Source organism: Pseudophryne corroboree, chromosome 4 (genome assembly GCF_028390025.1).
Source record: "Pseudophryne corroboree isolate aPseCor3 chromosome 4, aPseCor3.hap2, whole genome shotgun sequence".
NCBI lineage: Eukaryota > Metazoa > Chordata > Amphibia > Anura > Myobatrachidae > Pseudophryne > Pseudophryne corroboree.
Genome location: NC_086447.1, coordinates 695533565 through 695554212, shown reverse-complemented (window position 1 = coordinate 695554212; position 20648 = coordinate 695533565). Strand labels below are relative to the sequence as shown.

At 47.1% G+C, this 20648-nt stretch overlaps 1 protein-coding gene across 3 annotated transcripts in view; it reads right to left on the bottom strand.

Annotated features, from left to right (window-relative positions):
• C4H1orf198 (chromosome 4 C1orf198 homolog) overlaps positions 1-20648 on the bottom strand; it is a 76631-nt gene that overhangs the window by 24308 nt on the left and 31675 nt on the right. The window contains exon 3 of one of the 3 annotated variants that reach the window (XM_063917931.1): positions 18964-19032. The exons of the other annotated variants lie outside the window; for them this stretch is intronic. Coding sequence (XP_063774001.1) covers positions 18964-19032 — 69 coding nt within the window. The remainder of the gene's footprint in view (positions 1-18963; positions 19033-20648) is intronic. 3 annotated transcript variants of the gene reach the window in all.

The following is a 20648-nucleotide window of genomic DNA, read 5'->3' as shown; positions in this document are numbered from 1 at the left end:
AAATTGGATACCGCCCCAAGTACAATAAATGTGAACCATGGGCTTTTAGAAGCAGCAGGAATGTACTCGGAAATGTATTGCTGCAAACTTACACATATGTTAAGATATGAGCAATGTGAAATACTGCTACTGTGTATGTATGCTGTGGCATTTATACTACAATATAAGTATCTTGATGCAGCCAAAAAAAATATATGACAGTTACCATTATCAACTTGATGAGTAAAAATGACAGTAAAAAGAAGCCCCTAAATAATGCCCCTCAAAATGTATAAACCCTCACCGGTTCTTACACCCTGGGTTGGCTACTGCTAATGCGGTAACACTAAAGACACAAAGCACAACTGTAAACCAAGCCCTGTATGTTTAAGAAACCTTGTACATTTTAAACTTATCTTCATTCCATTCCTTTGGAAAATGTGCTCTTTCCGTGCTCCTATAAATAAGGAAATTAATTCCTGCCAGACCAGCTGTAAAAATAGCTATTTTTATGAAGGAGCCCCTAGAGACCAACTGTAAGTGTTTGTATGTGCTATGCCAAATGAGTGCCAATATGTATACACACACACACACACACACACACACACACACACACACACACACTACAGAACATAACAAAGGAGAATTGGGAGAACAGTTAATGGTTTTATTGACCAATGTTTTGGAAGATAATAGAATTATGTTTTAAGTTCCACATGTGTATGATAAGTTAAATGGGATATCCATCTGGATTTGAACAGAGATGATTGGGCCTGTGCATTGGAAATAACAGAACAACACAGTATATTTCTCTGACGTCCTAGTGGATGCTGGGCACTCCGTAAGGACCATGGGGAATAGACGGGCTCTGCAGGAGACTGGGCACTCTAAAAGAAAGATTAGGTACTATCTGGTGTGCACTGGCTCCTCCCACTATGACCCTCCTCCAGACCTCAGTTAGATTTCTGTGCCTGGCCGAGCTGGATGCACACTAGGGGCTCTCCTGAGCTCCTAGAAAGAAAGTTTATTTTAGGTTTTTTATTTTACAGTGAGACCTGCTGGCAACAGGCTCACTGCATCGAGGGACTAAGGGGAGAAGAAGCGAACCTACCTGCTTGCAGCTAGCTTGGGCTTCTTAGGCTACTGGACACCATTAGCTCCAGAGGGATCGACCGCAGGACCCGTCCTTGGTGTTCGTTCCCGGAGCCGCGCCGCCGTCCCCCTTACAGAGCCAGAAGCACGAAGATGGTCCGGAAAATCGGCGGCAGAAGACTTCAGTCTTCACCAAGGTAGCGCACAGCACTGCAGCTGTGCGCCATTGCTCCTCATGTACACCTCACACTCCGGTCACTGATGGGTGCAGGGCGCTGGGGGGGGGGGCGCCCTGAGCAGCAATAAAAACACCTTGGCTGGCAAAATAATCACAATATATAGCCCCAGAGGCTATATATGTGATAAATACCCCTGCCAGAATCCATAAAAAAGCGGGAGAAAAGTCTGCGAAAAAGGGGCGGAGCTATTTCCCTCAGCACACTGGCGCCATTTTCTCTTCACAGTGCAGCTGGAAGACAGCTCCCCAGGCTCTCCCCTGTAGTTTTCAGGCTCAAAGGGTTAAAAAGAGAGGGGGGGGGGGGGGCACTAAATTTAGGCGCAATATTGTATATACAAGCAGCTATTGGGAAAAATTCACTCAATATAGTGTTAATCCCTACATTATATAGCGCTCTGGTGTGTGCTGGCATACTCTCTCTCTGTCTCCCCAAAGGGCTTTGTGGGGTCCTGTCCTCAGTCAGAGCATTCCCTGTGTGTGTGCGGTGTGTCGGTACGGCTGTGTCGACACGTTTGATGAGGAGGCTAATGTGGTGGCAGAGCAGATGCCGATAAATGTGATGTCGCCCTCTGTGGGGCCGACACCAGAGTGGATGGATAGGTGGAAGGTATAAACCGACAGTGTCAACTCCTTACATAAAAGGCTGCATGACGTAACAGCTGTGGGACAGCCGGCTTCTCAGCCCGCGCCTGCCCAGGCGTCTCAAAGGCCATCAGGGGCTCAAAAACGCCCGCTCTCAGATGTCGACACGGAGTCTGACTCCAGTGTCGACGAGGTTGAGACATATACAAAATCCACTAGGAACATCCGTTACATGATCCCGGCAATAAAAAATGTGTTACACATTTCTGACATTAACCCATGTACCACTAAAAAAGGGTTTTATGTTTGGGGAGAAAAAGCAGGCAGTGTTTTGTTCCCCCATCAAATGAGTGAATGAAGTGTGTGAAAAAGCGTGGGTTCCCCCGATAAGAAACTGGTAATTTCTAAAAAGTTACTGATGGCATACCCTTTCCCGCCAGAGGATAAGTTACGCTGGGAGATATCCCCTAGGGTGGATAAGGCGCTCACACGTTTGTCAAAAAAGGTGGCACTGCCGTCTTAGGATACGGCCACTTTGAAGGTACCTGCTGATAAAAAGCAGGAGGCTATCCTGAAGTCTGTATTTACACACTCAGGTACTAGACTGAGACCTGCAGATAGTGCTGCTGCAGCGTGGTCTGTGACCCTGTCAAACAGGGATACTATTTTGCGAACATAAGAGCATATTAAAGACATTGTCTTATATATGAGGGATGCACAGAGGGATATTTTGCCGGCTGGCATCCAGAATTAATGCAATGTCCATTCTGTCAGGAGGGTATTAGAGACCCGACACTGGACAGGTGATGCTGACTTTAAAAGGCACATAGAGATTCTGCCTTATAAGGGTGAGGAATTGTTTGGGGATGGTCTCTGGGACCTCGTATCCACAGCAACAGCTGGGAAGAAAATTTTTTACCTCAGGTTTCCTCACAGCCTAAGAAAGCACTGTATTATCAGGTACAGTCCTTTCGGCTTCAGAAAAGCAAGCGGGTCAAAGGCGCTTCCTTTCTGCACAGAGACGAGGGAAGAGGGAAAAAGCTGCACCAGTCAGCCAGTTCCCAAAATCAAAATTCTTCCCCCGCTTCCTCTGAGTCCACCGCATGACGCGGGGGCTCCACAGGCGTAGCCAGGTACGGTGGGGGGCCGCCTCAAAAATTTCAGCGATCAGTGGGCTCGCTCACAGGTGGATCCCTGGATCCTTCAAGTAGTATCTCAGGGGTACAAGCTGGAATTCGAGGCGTCTCCCCCCCGCCGTTTCCTCAAATCTGCCTTGCCGACAACTCCCTCAGGCAGGGAGGCTGTGCTAGAGGCAATTCACAAGCTGTATTTCCAGCAGGTGATAGTCAAGGTGCCCCTACTTCAACAAGGACGGGGTTACTATTCCACACGGTTTGTGGTACAGAAACCGGACGGTTCGGTGAGACCCATTTTAAATTTGAAATCCTTGAACACATACATAAAAAAATTCAAGTTCAAGATGGAATCGCTCAGGGCGGTTATTGCAAGCCTGGAGGAGGGGGATTACATGGTATCCCTGGACATCAAGGATGCTTACCTACATGTCCCCATTTACCATCCTCACCAGGAGTACCTCAGATTTGTGGTACAGGATTGCCATTACCAATTCCAAACACTGCCGTTTGGACTGTCCACGGCACCGAGGGTCTTTACCAAGGTAATGACAGAAATGATGATACTCCTTCGAAAAAATAAGATTTTACTTACCGATAAATCTATTTCTCATAGTCCGTAGTGGATGCTGGGGACTCCGTCAGGACCATGGGGAATAGCGGCTCCGCAGGAGACAGGGCACAAAAGCAAGCTTTTAGGATCACATGGTGTGTACTGGCTCCTCCCCCTATGACCCTCCTCCAAGCCTCAGTTAGGTACTGTGCCCGGACGAGCGTACACAATAAGGAAGGATCTTGAATCCCGGGTAAGACTCATACCAGCCACACCAATCACACCGTACAACTTGTGATTTGAACCCAGTTAACAGTATGATAACAATGAAGTAGCCTCTAAAAAAGATGGCTCACAACAATAATAACCCGATTTTTTTGTAACAATAACTATGTACAAGTAATGCAGACAATCCGCACTTGGGATGGGCGCCCAGCATCCACTACGGACTATGAGAAATAGATTTATCGGTAAGTAAAATCTTATTTTCTCTAACGTCCTAGTGGATGCTGGGGACTCCGTCAGGACCATGGGGATTATACCAAAGCTCCCAAACGGGCGGGAGAGTGCGGATGACTCTGCAGCACCGAATGAGAGAACTCCAGGTCCTCCTCAGCCAGGGTATCAAATTTGTAGAATTTAGCAAACGTGTTTGCCCCTGACCAAGTTGCAGCTCGGCAAAGTTGTAAAGCCGAGACCCCTCGGGCAGCCGCCCAAGATGAGCCCACCTTCCTTGTGGAATGGGCATTTACAGATTTTGGCTGTGGCAGGCCTGCCACAGAATGTGCAAGCTGAATTGTACTACAAATCCAACGAGCAATAGTCTGCTTAGAAGCAGGAGCACCCAGCTTTTTGGGTGCCTACAATATAAACAGCAAGTCAGACTTTCTGACTCCAGCCGTCCTGGAATTATATATATATATATATATATTTTCAGGGCCCTGACAACGTCTAGCAACTTGGAGTCCTCCAAGTCCCTAGTAGCCGCAGGCACCACAATAGGTTGTTTCAGGTGAAACGCTGACACCACCTTAGGAAGAAACTGGGGACGAGTCCGCAGTTCTGCCCTGTCCCGAATGGAAAATCAAATATGGGCTTTTGTAAGACAAAGCCACCAATTTTGACAATCGCCTGGCCGAGGCCAGGGCCAACAGCATGGTCACTTTCCATGTGAGATATTTCAAATCCACAGATTTGAGTGGTTCAAACCAATATGATTTGAGGAATCCCAACACTACGTTGAGATCCCACGGTGCCACTGGAGGCACACAAGGGCTGTATATGCAATACTCCCTTGACAAACGTCTGGACTTCAGGAACTGAAGCCAATTCTTTCTGGAAGAAAATCTATAGGGCCGAAACTTGAACCTTAATGGACCCCAATTTGAGGCTCATAGACACTCCTGTTTGCAGGAAGTGCAGAAATCGACCTAGTTGAAATTTTTTCGTGGGGCCTTCCTGGCCTCACCCACGCAACATATTTTTACCACATGTGGTGATAACGTTGTGCGGTCACCTCCTTCCTGGCTTTGACCAGGGTAGGTATGACCTCTTCCGGAATGCCTTTTCCCTTAGGATCCGGCGTTCAAACCGCCATGCCGTCAAACGCAGTCGCGGTAAGTCTTGGAACAGACAAGGTCCCTGCTGGAGCAGGTCCTTTCTTAAAGGCCGATGCCACGGTTCCTCTTGGAACAGACATGGTACTTGCTGAAAGCAAATCCCTTCTTAGCTCCCGAGGCCATTAGTCCTCTGTGAGCATCTCTTGAAGTTCCGGGTACCAAGTCCCTCTTGGCCAATCCGGAGCCACGAGTATAGTTCTTACTCCTCTATGTCTTATAATTCTCAATACCTTGGTTATGAGAAGCAGAGGAGGGAACACATACACCGACTGTTACACCCACGGTGTTACCAGGACGTCCACAGCTATCGCCTGAAGGTCTCGTGACCTGGCGCAATACCTGTCCCATTTTTTGTTCGGGCGGGACGCCATCATGTCCACCTTTGGTCTTTCCCAACGGTTCACAATCATGCGGAAAACTTCCCGATGAAGTTCCCACTCTCCCGGGTGGAGGTCGTGCCTGCTGAGGAAGTCTGCTTCCCAGTCGTCCACTCCCGGAATGAACACTGCTGACAGTGCTATCACATGATTTTCCGCCTAGCGAAAAATCCTTGCAGTTTTGCCACTGCCCTCCTGCTTCTTGTGCCGCCCTTTCTGTTTACGTGGGCGACTGCCGTGATGTTATCCCACTGGATCAATACCGGCTGACCTTGAAGCAGAGGTCTTGCTAAGCTTAGAGCATTATAAATTTGCTCTTAGCTCCAGTATATTTATGTGGAGAGAATTCTCCAGACTTGATCACACTCCTTGTGTGACTGCTCCCCAGCCTCTCAGGCTGGCCTCCGTGGTCACGAGCATCCAATCCTGAATGCCGAATCTGCGGCCCTCTAGAAGATGAGCACTCTGTAATCACCACAGGAGAGACACCCTTGTCCTTGGATATAGGGTTATCCGCTGATGCATCTGAAGATGCGATCCGGACCATTTGTCCAGCAGATCCCACTGAAGAGTTCTTGCGTGAAATCTGCCGAATGGAAGCGCTTCGTAATAAGCCACCATTTTTACCAGGACTCTTGTGCAATGATGCACTGACACTTTTCCTGGTTTTAGGAGGATCCCGATTAGCTCGGATAACTCCCTGGCTTTCTCCTCTGGGAGAAACACCTTTTCCTGGACTGTGTCCAGAATCATCCCTAGGACCAGCAGACGTGTCGTCGGAACAACTGCGGTTTTGGAATATTTAGAATCCACCCGTGCTGTCGTAGAACTACTTGAGATAGTGCTACTCCGACCTCCAACTGTTCTCTGGACCTTGTTCTTATCAGGAGGTCGTCCATTTTCTTTGAAGACGAATCCTCCTTTCGGTCATTACCTTGGTAAGGACCCGGGGTGCCTTGGACAATCCAACGGCATCGTCTTGAAACTGATAGTGACAGTTCTGTACCACGAACCTGAGGTATCCTTGGTGAGAAAAGGCAAATTTTGGGACATGGAGGTAAGCATCCCTGATGTCCCGGGACACCATATAGTCCCCTTGTTCTTTGCTATCACTGCTCTGAGTGACTCCATCTGGATTTGAACCCTTGTAAGTGTTCAAATTTTTCAGATTTAGAATAGGTCTCACCTAGCCTTCAGTACCACCATATAGTGTGGAGTAATACCCCTTTCCTTGTTGTCGGAGGGGTAATTTTATTATCACCTGCTGGGAATACAGCTTGTGAATTGTTTTCAATACTGCCTCCCTGTCGGAGGGAGACATTGGTACAGCAGACTACAGGAACCTGCGAGGGGGGAAACCTCTCGACATTCCAATCTGTACCCCTTGGATACTACTTGTAGGATCCAGGGGTCCTGTACGGTCCCAGCGTCATGCTGAGAACTTGGTAGAAGCGGTGGAGGGCTTCTGTTCCTGGGAATGGGCTGCCTGCTGCAGTCTTCTTCCCTTTCCTCTATCCCTGGGCAGATATGACTCTTATAGGGACGAAAGGACTGAGGCTGAAAAGACGGTGTCTTTTTCTGCAGAGATGTGACTTAGGGTAAAAAACGGTGGATTTTCCAGCAGTTGCCCTGGCCACCAGGTCCCATGGACCGACCCCAAATAACTCCTCCCCTTTATACGGCAATACATCTTTGTGCCGTTTGGAATCTGCATCACCTGACCACTGTCGTGTCCATAAACATCTTCTTGCAGATATGGACATCGCATTTACTCTTGATGTCAGAGTGCAAATATCCCTCTGCGCATCTCGCATATATAGAAATGCATCCTTTAAATGCTCTATAGTCAATAAAATACTGTCCCTGTCAAAGGTATCAATATTTTTAGTCAGGGAATCCGACCAAGCCACCTCAGCTCTGCACATCCAGGCTGAGGCGATCGCTGGTCGCAGTATAACACCAGCATGTGTGTGTATACTTTTTAGGATATTTTTCAGCCTCCTATCAGCTGGCTCCTTAAGTACGGCCCTATCCGTAGATGGTACCGCCACTTGTTCTGATAAGCGTGTGAGCGCCTTATCCACCCTGAGGGGTGTTTCCCACCGCGCCTTAACTTCTGGCGGGAAAAGGTATACCGCCAATAATTTTCTATCGGGGGAAACCCACGCATCATCACACACTTCATTTAATTTATCTGATTCAGGAAAAACTACAGGTAGTTTTTTCACCTCACATATAATACCCTTTTTTGTGGTACTTGGAGTATCAGAAATATGTAACACCTCCTTCATTGCCCTTAACGTGTGGCCCTAAAAGAAAATACGTTTGTTTCTTCACCGTCGACACTGAAATCAGTGTCCGTGTCTGGGTCTGTGTCGACCGACTGAGGTAAATGGGCATTTTACAGCCCCTGACGGTGTTTGAGACGCCTGGACAGATACTAATTTGTTCGCCGGCCCTCTCATGTCGTCAACCGGCTTGCAGCGTGTTGACATTGTCACGTAATTTCCATAAATAAGCCATCCATTCCGGTGTCGACTCCCTAGAGAGTGACATCACCATTACAGGCAATTTGCTCCGCCTCCTCACCAATATTTTCCTCATACATGTCGACACACACGTACCGACATACAGCACACACATAGGGAATGCTCTGATAGAGGACAGGACCCACTAGCCCTTTGGGGAGACAGAGGGAGAGTTTGCCAGCACACACCAAAACGCTATAATTATCCAGGGACAACCTTTATATAAGTGTTCCTCCCTTATAGCATTTTAATATATATACATATCGCCAAATCAGTGCCCCCCCTCTCTGTTTTAACCCTGTTTCTGTAGTGCAGTGCAGGGGAGAGCATGGGAGCCTTCCCACCAGCCTTTCTGTGAGGGAAAATGGCGCTGTGTGCTGAGGAGAATAGGCCCCGCCCCCTTTTCGGCGGGCTTCTTCTCCGGAGTTTTAGATATCTGGCAGGGGTTAAATACATCCATATAGCCTCAAGGGCTATATGTGATGTATTTTTCGCCATACAGGTATTATACATTGCTGCCCAGGGCGCCCCCCCCCCCCAGCGCCCTGCACCCTCCGTGACCGCTGTGTGAAGTGTGCTGACAACAATGGCGCACAGCTGCAGTGCTGTGCGCTACCTGATGAAGACTGAGAGTCTTCTGCCGCCTGGTTCCGGACCTCTTCATCTTCAGCGTCTGCAAGGGGGGTCGGCGGCGCGGCTCCGGGACGAACCCCAGGGCGAGCCCTGTGTTCCGACTCCCTCTGGAGCTATGTCCAGTAGCCTAAGAATCCAATCCATCCTGCACGCAGGTGAGTTGAAAATCTCTCCCCTAAGTCCCTCGATGCAGTGAGCCTGTTGCCAGCAGGACTCACTGAAAATAAAGAACCTAAAAACTTTTTCTAAGTAACTCTTTAAGAGAGCCACCTAGATTGCACCCTTCTCGGCCGGGCACAAAAACCTAACTGAGGCTTGGAGGAGGGTCATAGGGGGAGGAGCCAGTACACACCATGTGATCCTAAAAGCTTGCTTTTGTGCCCTGTCTCCTGCGGAGCCGCTATTCCCCATGGTCCTGACGGAGTCCCCAGCATCCACTAGGACGTTAGAGAAAAGGGAGTTTTAATTATCCCGTACTTGGACGATCTCCTTATAAAGGCGAGGTCCAAGGAGCAGTTGTTGGTCGGAGTAGCACTATCTCGGGAAGTGCTACAACAGCACAGATGGATTCTAAACATTCCAAAGTCACAGCTGGTTCCTACCACACGCCTACTGTTCCTGGGGATGGTTCTGGACACAGAACAGAAAAAAAAGTGTTTCTCCCGCAGGAGAAAGCCAAGGAGCTGTCATCTCTAGTCAGAGACCTCCTGAAACCAAAACAGGTATCGGTGCATCACTGCACACGAGTCCTGGGAAAAATGGTAGCTTCTTACGAAGCAATTCCATTCGGCAGGTTCCATGCAAGAACCTTTCAGTGGGACCTCTTGGACAAGTGGTCGGGATCGCATCTGCAGATGCATCGGCTGATAACCCTGTCTCCAAGGACCAGGGTATCTCTACTGTGGTGGCTGCAGAGTGCTCATCTTCAAGAGGGCCGCAGATTCGGCATACAGGACTGGGTCCTGGTAACCACGGTTGCCAGCCTTCGAGGCTGGGGGGCAGTCACACAGGGAAGAAATTTCCAAGGACTTTGGTCAAGTCAGGAGTCGTCCCTACACATAAATATTCTGGAACTGAGGGCCATTTACAATGCCCTAAGTCTGGCAAGGCCTCTGCTTCACAACCAGCCGGTACTGATCCAATCAGACAACATCACGGCAGTCGCCCATGTAAACCGACAGGGCGGCACAAGAAGCAGGATGGCGATGGCAGAAGCCACAAGGATTCTCCGATGGGCGGAAAATCACGTCTTAGCACTGTCAGCAGTGTTCATTCTGGGAGTGGACAACTGGGAAGCAGACTTCCTCAGCAGACACGACCTACACCCGGGAGAGTAGGGACTTCATCCAGAAGTCTTCCAACTGTTGGTAAACCGTTGGGAAAGGCCACAGGTGGACATGATGGCGTCCCGCCTAAACAAAAAACTAGATATTGCGCCAAGTCAAGGGACCATCAGGCAATAGCTGTGGACGCTCTAGTGACACCGTGGGTGTACCAGTCGGTTTATGTGTTCCCTCCTCTGCCTCTCATACCAAAGGTACTGAGAATAATAAGAAAACGAGGAGTAAGAACGATACTCGTGGTTCCGGATTGGCCAAGAAGAGCTTGGTACCCAGAACTTCAAGAAATGATATCAGAGGACCCATGGCCTCTACCGCTCAGACAGGATCTGCTACAGCAGGGGCCCTGTCTGTTCCAAGACTTACCGCGGCTGCGTTTGACGGCATGGCGGTTGAATTCCGGATCCTAAAGGAAAAGGGCATTCCGGAGGAAGTCATTCCTACGCTGATAAAAGCCAGGAAAGAAGTAACCGCAAACCATTATCACCGTATTTGGCGAAAATATGTTGCGTGGTGTGAGGCCAGGAAGGCCCCAACAGAGGAATTTCAGCTGGGTCGTTTTCAGCACTTCCTACAGTCGGGAGTGACTATGGGCCTAAAATTGGGTTCCATTAAGGTCCAGATTTCGGCTCTGTCGATTTTCTTCCAGAAAGAACTGGCTTCACTGCCTGAAGTTCAGACATTTGTAAAGGGAGTGCTACATATTCAGCCCCCTTTTGTGCCTCCTGTGGCACCTTGGGATCTCAACGTGGTGTGGAGTTTCCTAAAATCACATTGGTTTGAGCCTCTTAAAACTGTGGATTTGAAATATCTCGCGTGGAAAGTGGTCATGTTATTGGCCTTGGCTTCGGCCAGGCGTGTGTCAGAATTGGCGGCTTTGTCATGTAAAAGCCCTTATCTGATTTTCTATATGGATAGGGCAGAATTGAGGACTCGTCCCCAGTTTCTCCCTAAGGTGGTATCAGCTTTTCACTTGAACCAACCTATTGTAGTGCCTGCGGCTACTAGGGACTTGGAAGATTCCAAGTTACTGGACGTAGTCAGGGCCTTAAAAATTTATATTTCCAGGACGGCTGGAGTCAGGAAAACTGACTCGCTTTTTATCCTGTATGCACCCAACAAAATAGGTGCTCCTGCTTCTAAGCAGACTATTGCTTGCTGAATTTGTAGCACAATTCAGCTGGCGCATTCTGCGGCTGGATTGCCGCATCCTAAATCGGTAAAAGCCCATTCCACAAGGAAAGTGGGCTCATCTTGGGCGGCTGCCCGAGGGGTCTCGGCTTTACAACTTTGCCAAGCTGCAACTTGGTCAGGGGCAAACACGTTTGCTAAATTCTACAAATTTGATACCATGGCTGAGGAGGACCTTGAGTTCTCTCATTCGGTGCTGCAGAGTCATCTGCACTCTCCCGCCCATTTGGGAGCTTTGGTATAATCCCCATGGTCCTTACGGAGTTCCCAGCATCCACTAGGACGTCAGAGAAAATAAGATTTTACTCACCGGTAAATCTATTTCTCGTAGTCCGTAGTGGATGCTGGGCGCCCATCCCAAGTGCGGATTGTCTGCAATACTTGTATATAGTTATTGCCTAACTAAGGGTTATTGTTGAGCCATCTGTTGAGAGGCTCAGTTATATGTCATGCTGTTAACTGGGTATAGTATCACGAGTTATACGGTGTGATTGGTGTGGCTGGTATGAGTCTTACCCGGGATTCAAAATCCTTCCTTATTGTGTCAGCTCTTCCGGGCACAGTATCCTAACTGAGGTCTGGAGAAGGGTCATAGTGGGAGGAGCCAGTGCACACCAGATAGTACCTAATCTTTCTTTTAGAGTGCCCAGTCTCCTGCGGAGCCCGTCTATTCCCCATGGTCCTTACGGAGTGCCCAGCATCCACTACGGACTACGAGAAATAGATTTACCGGTGAGTAAAATCTTATTTTTTTAGTTAAGATGATGGGAAACCTATCTAGCTGGACTACAGAAGTCACTAACGGTGATTTATCTATAGAGGTTGATTTCTCCATAAAATGTCACATTATTTCAGTGCCAACAGAGGTTATATAACATCATCCCAAATAACGCAAAAAGGAACTATTTTTCTTTTTAAACCCTAAATACCTGTAGAAGAAAAGAAATGGCACCAAAAAAGGTGAAGCAAAAAAAAACAAAACACAGCTTTTATCAAAAGAGACACGCTGTTACTCTGAACACAAGTGTTAAATAAAAGCACACAGAACTGTCTTCCAGGGATTAGAAGAAAACTCATTTTCAAGCAAGTCCAAATTCCGCTTTTCCTACATCTCTCCACCAGAACTATATAAGTAATTTACCAGAGATGCTCAAAGGGATGGATAATCCTCGGCAACTGGCAAGAGTGTGACTCTGTACTTATCTGCCAACAGTAAAGCAAAGCTGAAATAGTTTTGCTCTTTTTGAGTAGGTGACTCAAGACAGAAAAATGAGCATCTTCTGTGGCTGGGCTGCACACCCCGATACCATACAGTGAGTGGAAACTAAACTATTTTAGGAGGCAATTAATTGGATATGTCCCTATTATTTTTTATTATTCAGCAGGGAAACGAAAATTAGTTTGAATGTCAAGGGGCATTGGTTTTATTTAATCATCAGTGGCACTATATTTCATTTCAACAGCAGGGGGAAACTATGTTTTAATGCTTAATCATTGGGTAACCATTTAAACAGTATTTAAAATGTCAGGGTAAGAGGCGCAGGAGGGGAGCACTTTCCAGTCCAATTGTTCAGAGCCAGATTATAAGAGGGGCAACAGGGGCGGTCGTCCTGGGGCACCCACACATTAGGGGAGCCCACACACCGTCCTCCAGATTCCCCACTATCACCGGTGCAGGCAGATCTGTCACCGGTGCAGCCAGTGCCCGCAGTCGTCATTAACAGCAGCACTAATAACGAGTCAGACTGACTCATTATTAGTAAGCCGCAGGAAGTCCCAGCAGCAACGAAGAAGGATGGAAGCAGTCCAAAGGAGGAGAGGAGGAGCCCCCTCCCCATCCCCCAGCCTCTCTCCACACCTCTCACTTTCATCTCCTCTCTACTGTTGCCACCTGGGATAGTCTCACAATGTCAGATCCCAGTGTGGGGGAGCCATAGCCGCCCAGTGCCCTGCCCCTTCTAGAGCTAAGCCGACCAAGCCACCCAGGTAGGCACTTCACTCTCTAGCCACACACTGGGGAGGAGGGGAAGATCAGGTACTCTTCACCTCATTCCGTGTTCCAGACAGCAGGGAGAGAGAGGACTGGGCTAGGGAGAGAGGGAGCTGCAGAAACAGTCCTTTCTCTCAGTGCGCAAGGATGAACAGCATTTTTATATGTATGTATGTATATTATAGTACTTCACAGGGGCCCCCACACGTTTGTTCCCCAGGGGCCCCCACAGACCTTAATCCGGTACTGCTGTTCATAAAGGGAAGGGAGAGGTTTTTATTAATTCTTGACTATTTTTAACAGGCAAATTCAAACAGAATGCAATTCTAGCTATATCTCCTCTCGCAACCATCATTATTTTGGTGGAATTTCCAGACAGTTTTTCCACTTTAGTAAATGTCCCCCCTTTAGGGTTTTAGCAAATTATCCTTATTGTGGACATTGCAGGTAATTGTTAGGATAATTATGACCTGTTGTGGTTATAGGTTCTTTAATTAACCTCCCCAACTTTTTGTTGCACCTCTCAAGTTACCTGTATGTGAAAATTCTTTAAAAAAACATATACCGTACTTCTTTGTTAAATAGATGTACTGATTACTAAAACATTTGTGATAAAACAATTTATTTAAAACTAAAGCAGAATTAAAGAATGAAAGTCACTGATAATGTATGTTTCACAGCCTAATACAGCTCCCAAACCACATTTGTTGTGGTATTCTGTGTGTAGTACAGTTATGTGAGATGGATGTTACTGTAGGTTGTGTATTGATCTCTGTATTTTCCCTTACAAATACTTCTAATTGTTTTGATGCTTGCTAGTAAATTTGCAGGATACACAGTAACTTTGCCTTGCTATGGAAGGACAAACACTGTATATTCACAAGTGTGCATTGGTGAAATACAGTACATTTGACATATATATTGTCTGCTAGAAACATAAGAATTTTCCTAACATGCAAAGGGAACCAGAGTGGAATGTAAATGTATAAACCTCCGCATACCAAGGAGTTATAGGGGTATATGCAATTGCGGTCGAATTCCCGAAATTGTCGAATTTCGGGTATTTTTCGCCAAAAAAAAAAAATTTGTCAATGCAATTCAGTGCTTTCCGTCAAAAAAACGGACTTTCAAAATTCGACTTTTTGAAATTCGACTTTTCTGCAATGATACAAGTGCTGCAATTCGACAAAAGCATATTCAATTCAAGTTTGGAAATTCGACAGCAGTGCTTTTAGACAGCAAATTCGTCATTTTCAATCCGCCACACTTTGGAGGGTGAAACCAATAAAAAAAATTTAAAACATGTTTTTTTTGTGGGGTTTTTTCGTGGTAATACCAGATCTATTTATGTTAGAAGGGATTAGGTACTTGGTTTGTCTTTTTGGGAGGCACAAGTATTATTTATATATTTTTAAAAATAATATATATATTTTTTTTTTATAGATGGAATGGTGAAATCCCGTAAAAAAAATGGCGTGGGGTCCCCCCTCCAAAGCATAACCAGCCTCGGGCTCTTCGAGCTGGTCCTGGTTCTAAAAATGCGGGGGGAAAATTGACAGGGGATCCCCCGTATTTTTAAAACCAGCACCGGGCTCTGCGCCTGGTGCTGGTGCAAAAAATACGGGGGACAAAACGAGTAGGGGTCCCCCGTATTTTTTACACCAGCATCGGGCTCCACTAGCTGGACAGATAATGCCACAGCCGGGGGTCACTTTTATACAGTGCCCTGCGGCCGTGGCATTAAATATCCAACTAGTCACCCCTGGCCGGGGTACCCTGGGGGGGGGGGGGACCCCTTCAATCAAGGGGTCCCCCCCCCAGCCACCCAAGGGCCAGGGGTGAAGCCCGAGGCTGTCCCCCCCATCCAAGGGCTGCGGATGGGAGGCTGATAGCCTTGGTAAAATGTCAAGAATATTGTTTTTTCCAGAAGAACTACAAGTCCCAGCAAGCCTCCCCCGCAAGCTGGTACTTGGAGAACCACAAGTACCAGCATGCGGGAGAAAAACGGGCCCGCTGGTACCTGTAGTTCTACTGGGAAAAAAATACCCAAATAAAAACAGGACACACACACCGTGACAGTAAAACTTTATTTCATACGTCGACACACACATACTTACCTATGTTCACACGCCGACATCGGTCCTCTTCTCCAAGTAGAATCCACGGATACCTGAAAAGAAAAGATCAATATACTCACCTCAGCCAGGGTCCAGAGATAAATCCACGTACTTGTTAAAAAAAAAAAAACCGGACACCCGTACCATGCCGGACTGAAAGGGGTCCCATGCTTACACATGGGACCCCTTACCCCGAATGCAGAGAGACCTCTCAGAGTGACAGCTGTCACAGAAAGGTCTCTAAAGCCAATCAGGAAGCGCAACTTCGTTGCGCTCACCTGATTGGCTGTGAGCTGTCTGAACTCAGACAGCGCATCGCACAGCTCCGTCCATTACTTTCAATGGTGGGAACTTAGCGGCTAGCGGTGAGGTCACCCGCCGGTCAGCGGCTGACCGCGGGTAACCCCCGCAGACGGCAAAGTTCTCACCATTGAAAGTAATGGAGAGGCTTTGCGATGCGCTGTCTGACAGCTCAGACAGCGCACAGCCAATCAGGTGAGCGCCACGGAAGTAGCGCTTCCTGATTGGCTGAAGGGACTTCAGTGACAGGAGTCACGTGGTGTCCCGGCATTCGGGGAAAGGGGTCTGATGTGAAAGCATGGGACCCCTTTCAGTCCGGTGGTACGAGTGTTCGTTTTTTTTTTTTAACAAGTACGTGGATGTATCTCTGGACGTGGATGTACCTCTGGACGCTGGAAGGGGAGTATAATTTTTTTCACAGGTACCCTCGGATCGTCGGAGACCGTGGCAGTCGGCGTGTCAACATAGGTAAGTATGTGTGAGTCGGCAGTGTGTAATAAAGTTTTACTGTCACTGTGTCTGTGTACTGTTTTTATTTGGGTATTTTTTTTCCAGTAGAACTACAGGTACCAGCGGGCCCGGTTTTCTCCCGCATGCTGGTACTTGTGGTTCTCCAAGTACCAGCTTGCGGGGGAGGCTTGCTGGGACTTGTAGTACTGCTGGAAAAAACAATATTCTTGTCATTTTTCTCAAGGCTATCAGCCTCCCATCCGCAGCCATTGGATGGGGGGGGACAGCCTCGGGCTTCACCCCTGGCCCTTGGGTGGCTGGGGGGGGGGGGACCCCTTGATTGAAGGGGTCCCCACTCCCCCAGGGTACCCCGGCCAGGGGTAACTAGTTGGATATTTAATGCCACGGCCGCAGGGCACTGTATAAAAGTGACCCCCGGCTGTGGCATTATCTGTCCAGCTAGTGGAGCCCGATGCTGGTGTAAAAAACACGGGGGACCCCTACTCTTTTTGTCCCCCGTATTTTTTGCACCAGCACCAGGCGCAGAGCCCGGTGCTGGTTTTAAAAATACGGGGGATCCCTGCCCAATTTTTCCCCGCATTTTTAGAACCAGGACCAGCTCGAAGAGCCCGAGGCTGGTTATGCTTTGAAGGGGGGACCCCACGCCATTTTTTTTACGGGTTTTCCCCGTTTTTTCCCGTTTTTTTAAATCGCTGCAAAATCCGGCAAATCGGCCGTTTTTCGCCCGCGGGACTGTCGAATCCGTTTTTCATTGAATATGGTGAATTCCGGCAGCCACCTGCCGGAATTCACCTGTCGAATTGTGTCGAATTAAAAAACGGCGATAATTTGCCGCGATTCGCCGTGAATTGCATATACCCCATAGTGCTTATCAGTACACGCTCAGTATCAAATTATATGTAGCATGAAATGATTGCCAATATATACTTGATTAGTAGGAAAAGGACAACAGTGTGTTAGGATATCCAAGAGAAAACTGCACTTACCCATCACGGCACCCACACATAACATACTAGCATTTTACCAAACTCCGTTTAAACCTAATGTTGTTACATGCCAGAGGGTGCCAATTGTAATCCAAAGATGGAGACACTAGTGTACAGGTAAGTTCTTGATTCACTCTATTAGAGATTATGGGGTTATGTGTCAGACAGTGAAAAGAGCGGAGATGCTGAGCAGTGGAGAAGTTACCCATAGCAACCAACCAGCTTGGTAGTAGCAATTTTATAGAACTACATTATATAAAATAATAGGTATAAGTTGATTGGTTGCTATGGGTGATTTCTCTACTGGTCCACTTTTCCACTCTTTTCTTTGCTTCATACATCAACTCCTATATCTAGCAAACTATCACAAATAAGACACCAAATTCGGGTCAGTTACAATTGCTCCGTATGGCGTGCATGGAACTAAATGTATATATTTTCCTGTAAGCAGAATGGTATGGTTCTCTGTGAGCGGACTGCCCATATTCGTATTCTTGGTTTGATGATACTTGTCACCCGGAGGCGGTTGAAGAGAGGAGGGGGCCCCGTGGAGTCTCCATGTAGGTCCCCTCCTCTATTGTGGGGAGAAGGGCGCAGGTGAACAGACTGTGGCACAGAGTCAGAGTGTACTGTGCATATGCAGGTCACTGGGAATATGGCTGCAGCACCACAGCCAACACATGAGTCTGAAGAGGTAAGTATAATGCAAGGATGCAGGGGTGCGTGGTGTGGGTCCTCCTGGACCCAGAAACCCAAGTGCACTGTACATGCTGCACCCATTATAGATATGCAGCTGTAGTCATCATTATCAGTGCACATTTGCCCTATTTTTGGTGCAGAATGCACGCCTGAAAACAGGCAAATTTACACTTCGGCCCAACTCTGCATAGCCTGCAATTCCATCAATACGCCCTCACTGAACTTATTACTCTTCAACAGTCCACCCTATTAGATCCCAGCTATGCTCCATCAGCCACACCAACAGCAAAATCGAGACAAAATAAACCACTACCCAAACCCTGCAATGATCAGACCAATCTCCACCCAAAAATGGGATATTTAGTAGGTTATGACTTCCTGTTGTATGGAAACCCCCCCGCAAAACATGGGATGCACCTGTACTTGTATATGTTTCTGTATAATGCGCAAGGTGGAAAAACTACCAAGCAGAACATTCTTCCACGTCAGGACCAGTCTCTCCATTCATTCCAATATTTATGTTTGGCTTGGGTATGGAAGTTGACAATGACAATGCCACCACTTACTATGTTGACCTCAGAATGCCAGCGTCCTTATCCCGACACAGCTGATATTTACTTAGAGCATTTCATCTGTGAGAAAGTTCTCTTACTCAGGTCGACAGTGACTGGTGACATTGTCACAGCTGACCTCATGACCGCACACCTTATGTTTTGCTCCAATACTACTCATTTTAGCCTCATATACACAGTATCCTTATGTTGCTCTGTATGCTGGAGGTGTCAAAATTGGTCTTATAATGGAACAGTACTATTATGCATCTTGTCTTGCATGCAGTGCTGAGTGTTGTATCCACTACATAGTATCACTTCCCCTCAGTCTGATGAGTGTAATTCTCAGTAACTAAAAGAATCATATACTGTATATGTGCATCTTTTAGTGACCAAAAATCCTGATAAAAGAACACACATCGCTTATAAGCCCTCAAAAATGGCCAGATTCCCATTACCTGAAGTTTTACGCTGGAACGTTGCCTATTAATATGTATGCCAAGTGCTTAATTCAGTTTACACAGCTTTATGGAATATCTTAATTCACTATAAATAAATATAATAGAAAGAACATTGCACTTTACCTCTTTTTGGCAGAGGTTTGCACATCTGAATTGATGACAGGGAAGACATTTTACCGAATTAAGACTGCCCTGAAAAGCAAATTTTTCATTTTAGAGGGCATAGACTTCAGGAGTCTATTTTTACATGTTATTCAGTTGATAGGAATGTATACTATTTCACCAGCATGCAAGGCCTCCTGTGACCAGCGGATGCTGTTTAGCTTGGCAGCCTGGAGAATTTGAAATAGCAGAGAGAAAGGAATTTGCTTCTGTCTCTTATACCTGAACACAATAACTGAGACATGAACCAGACACACAGGCTGAAATGTAAGGGCTTGTTCACACATATGTGCTGGGGAAAACGGATAAAGTTAGCTTGTGCTTTGGTGATACACTTTTCATGCATTCGATTTTCTTTTAGCAATAAAACCGGGATCCAGTCACATTATTGCCAGTTGCTATGTCGGCACCAGACTGTTGACATGGTACAACAGGCACCACATCAACAGTGTCAGAATGCTGGTGGTTAGGTTTAGGCGCTGGCAGGAGGGATAGATACTAGGGGGAGGTTTGGGGTAGGAATTAGGGTTAGACAAGAAATACTCATCCAAACCACCACTTTGTAAGGCGTCTGCATCGGAAGTGACAGTCACATGACTGCTGGGACACGGAAGCGGCAATGAGGCTGCTGCAGCTATCAGTACCAGGTGAGTAATCTCTGGGCCACCAGGGATGTTATGTTGACATGTAATGATACACAAAAGATGAATATCAACATGGTCACTGCTGACATGCTGCATGCTGACATTTTGACCATGTTGACATTGTCATGTCGACCAGATAGTACATGTCCACATGTGTTATGCACACCAGTGCCAGCAGGAATGTACTGGTGTCTGAACGGTGAGGGATGCAAAACAAATGAACTCACAGACAGACTGGGGAATATGACATTACATACACAGAAGGTGATAGGGTAACAAAATAAACACAAAGTGAACAGAGAAGCCCAAAGGCTAAGAAACTGGGTGTCTCCCTAGTATTAGGAATGCTCAGATGGAAAGAAGCGAGATGTAGTGATTTAATACGTAGAGAACCCGAAATGCTGTTGCTAAGGGCAACAGCAAAACCCTAAATGGTTACCAACGGGTGTGGCAGTAAACTCCTTGGTCAGAGATGGAATAATAGACACAAGGAGAGTCTCCACAATCCTAGTCCTCACTTGCAGTGCACTGGTTCAGCTTACTGCCACTAAACTGACACCTGAACACCTTGCACAGTGAGAAAGGATTTTGGCAGGCAAGTCTGAGAATACAGCCGCAAACTTGCTAGGTTCACAGATTAGAAAAAGAAGCCCAGCAGGTTAAATGACTGACTCCAGTCTTACTGCTAGGTCTGGATTGGCAGAGTGTAATACCAAATCCCAAGGCCTATTTGCAGTAAGCAACAAACAAATACAAAGTTTACACAGTACTAGCTAGCTTTCAGGAACTGACTAACCAACAAAGATTCAGCAGCATCTGCCTAACCTGAGAAGAGGGTTTATATAGCAGGTGCTGTCCACGCCCCACTCAGACCTCACAGACTGTGAGCACAAAAACCAGCACCGGATCCCCTGACGTGCACAGAGCCTGTAACCACTGCACAGCAAAAGACCCAAACCGGAGTATCAGCTACGCTCAGGTTACTCCGCTAGCACTTGTCTC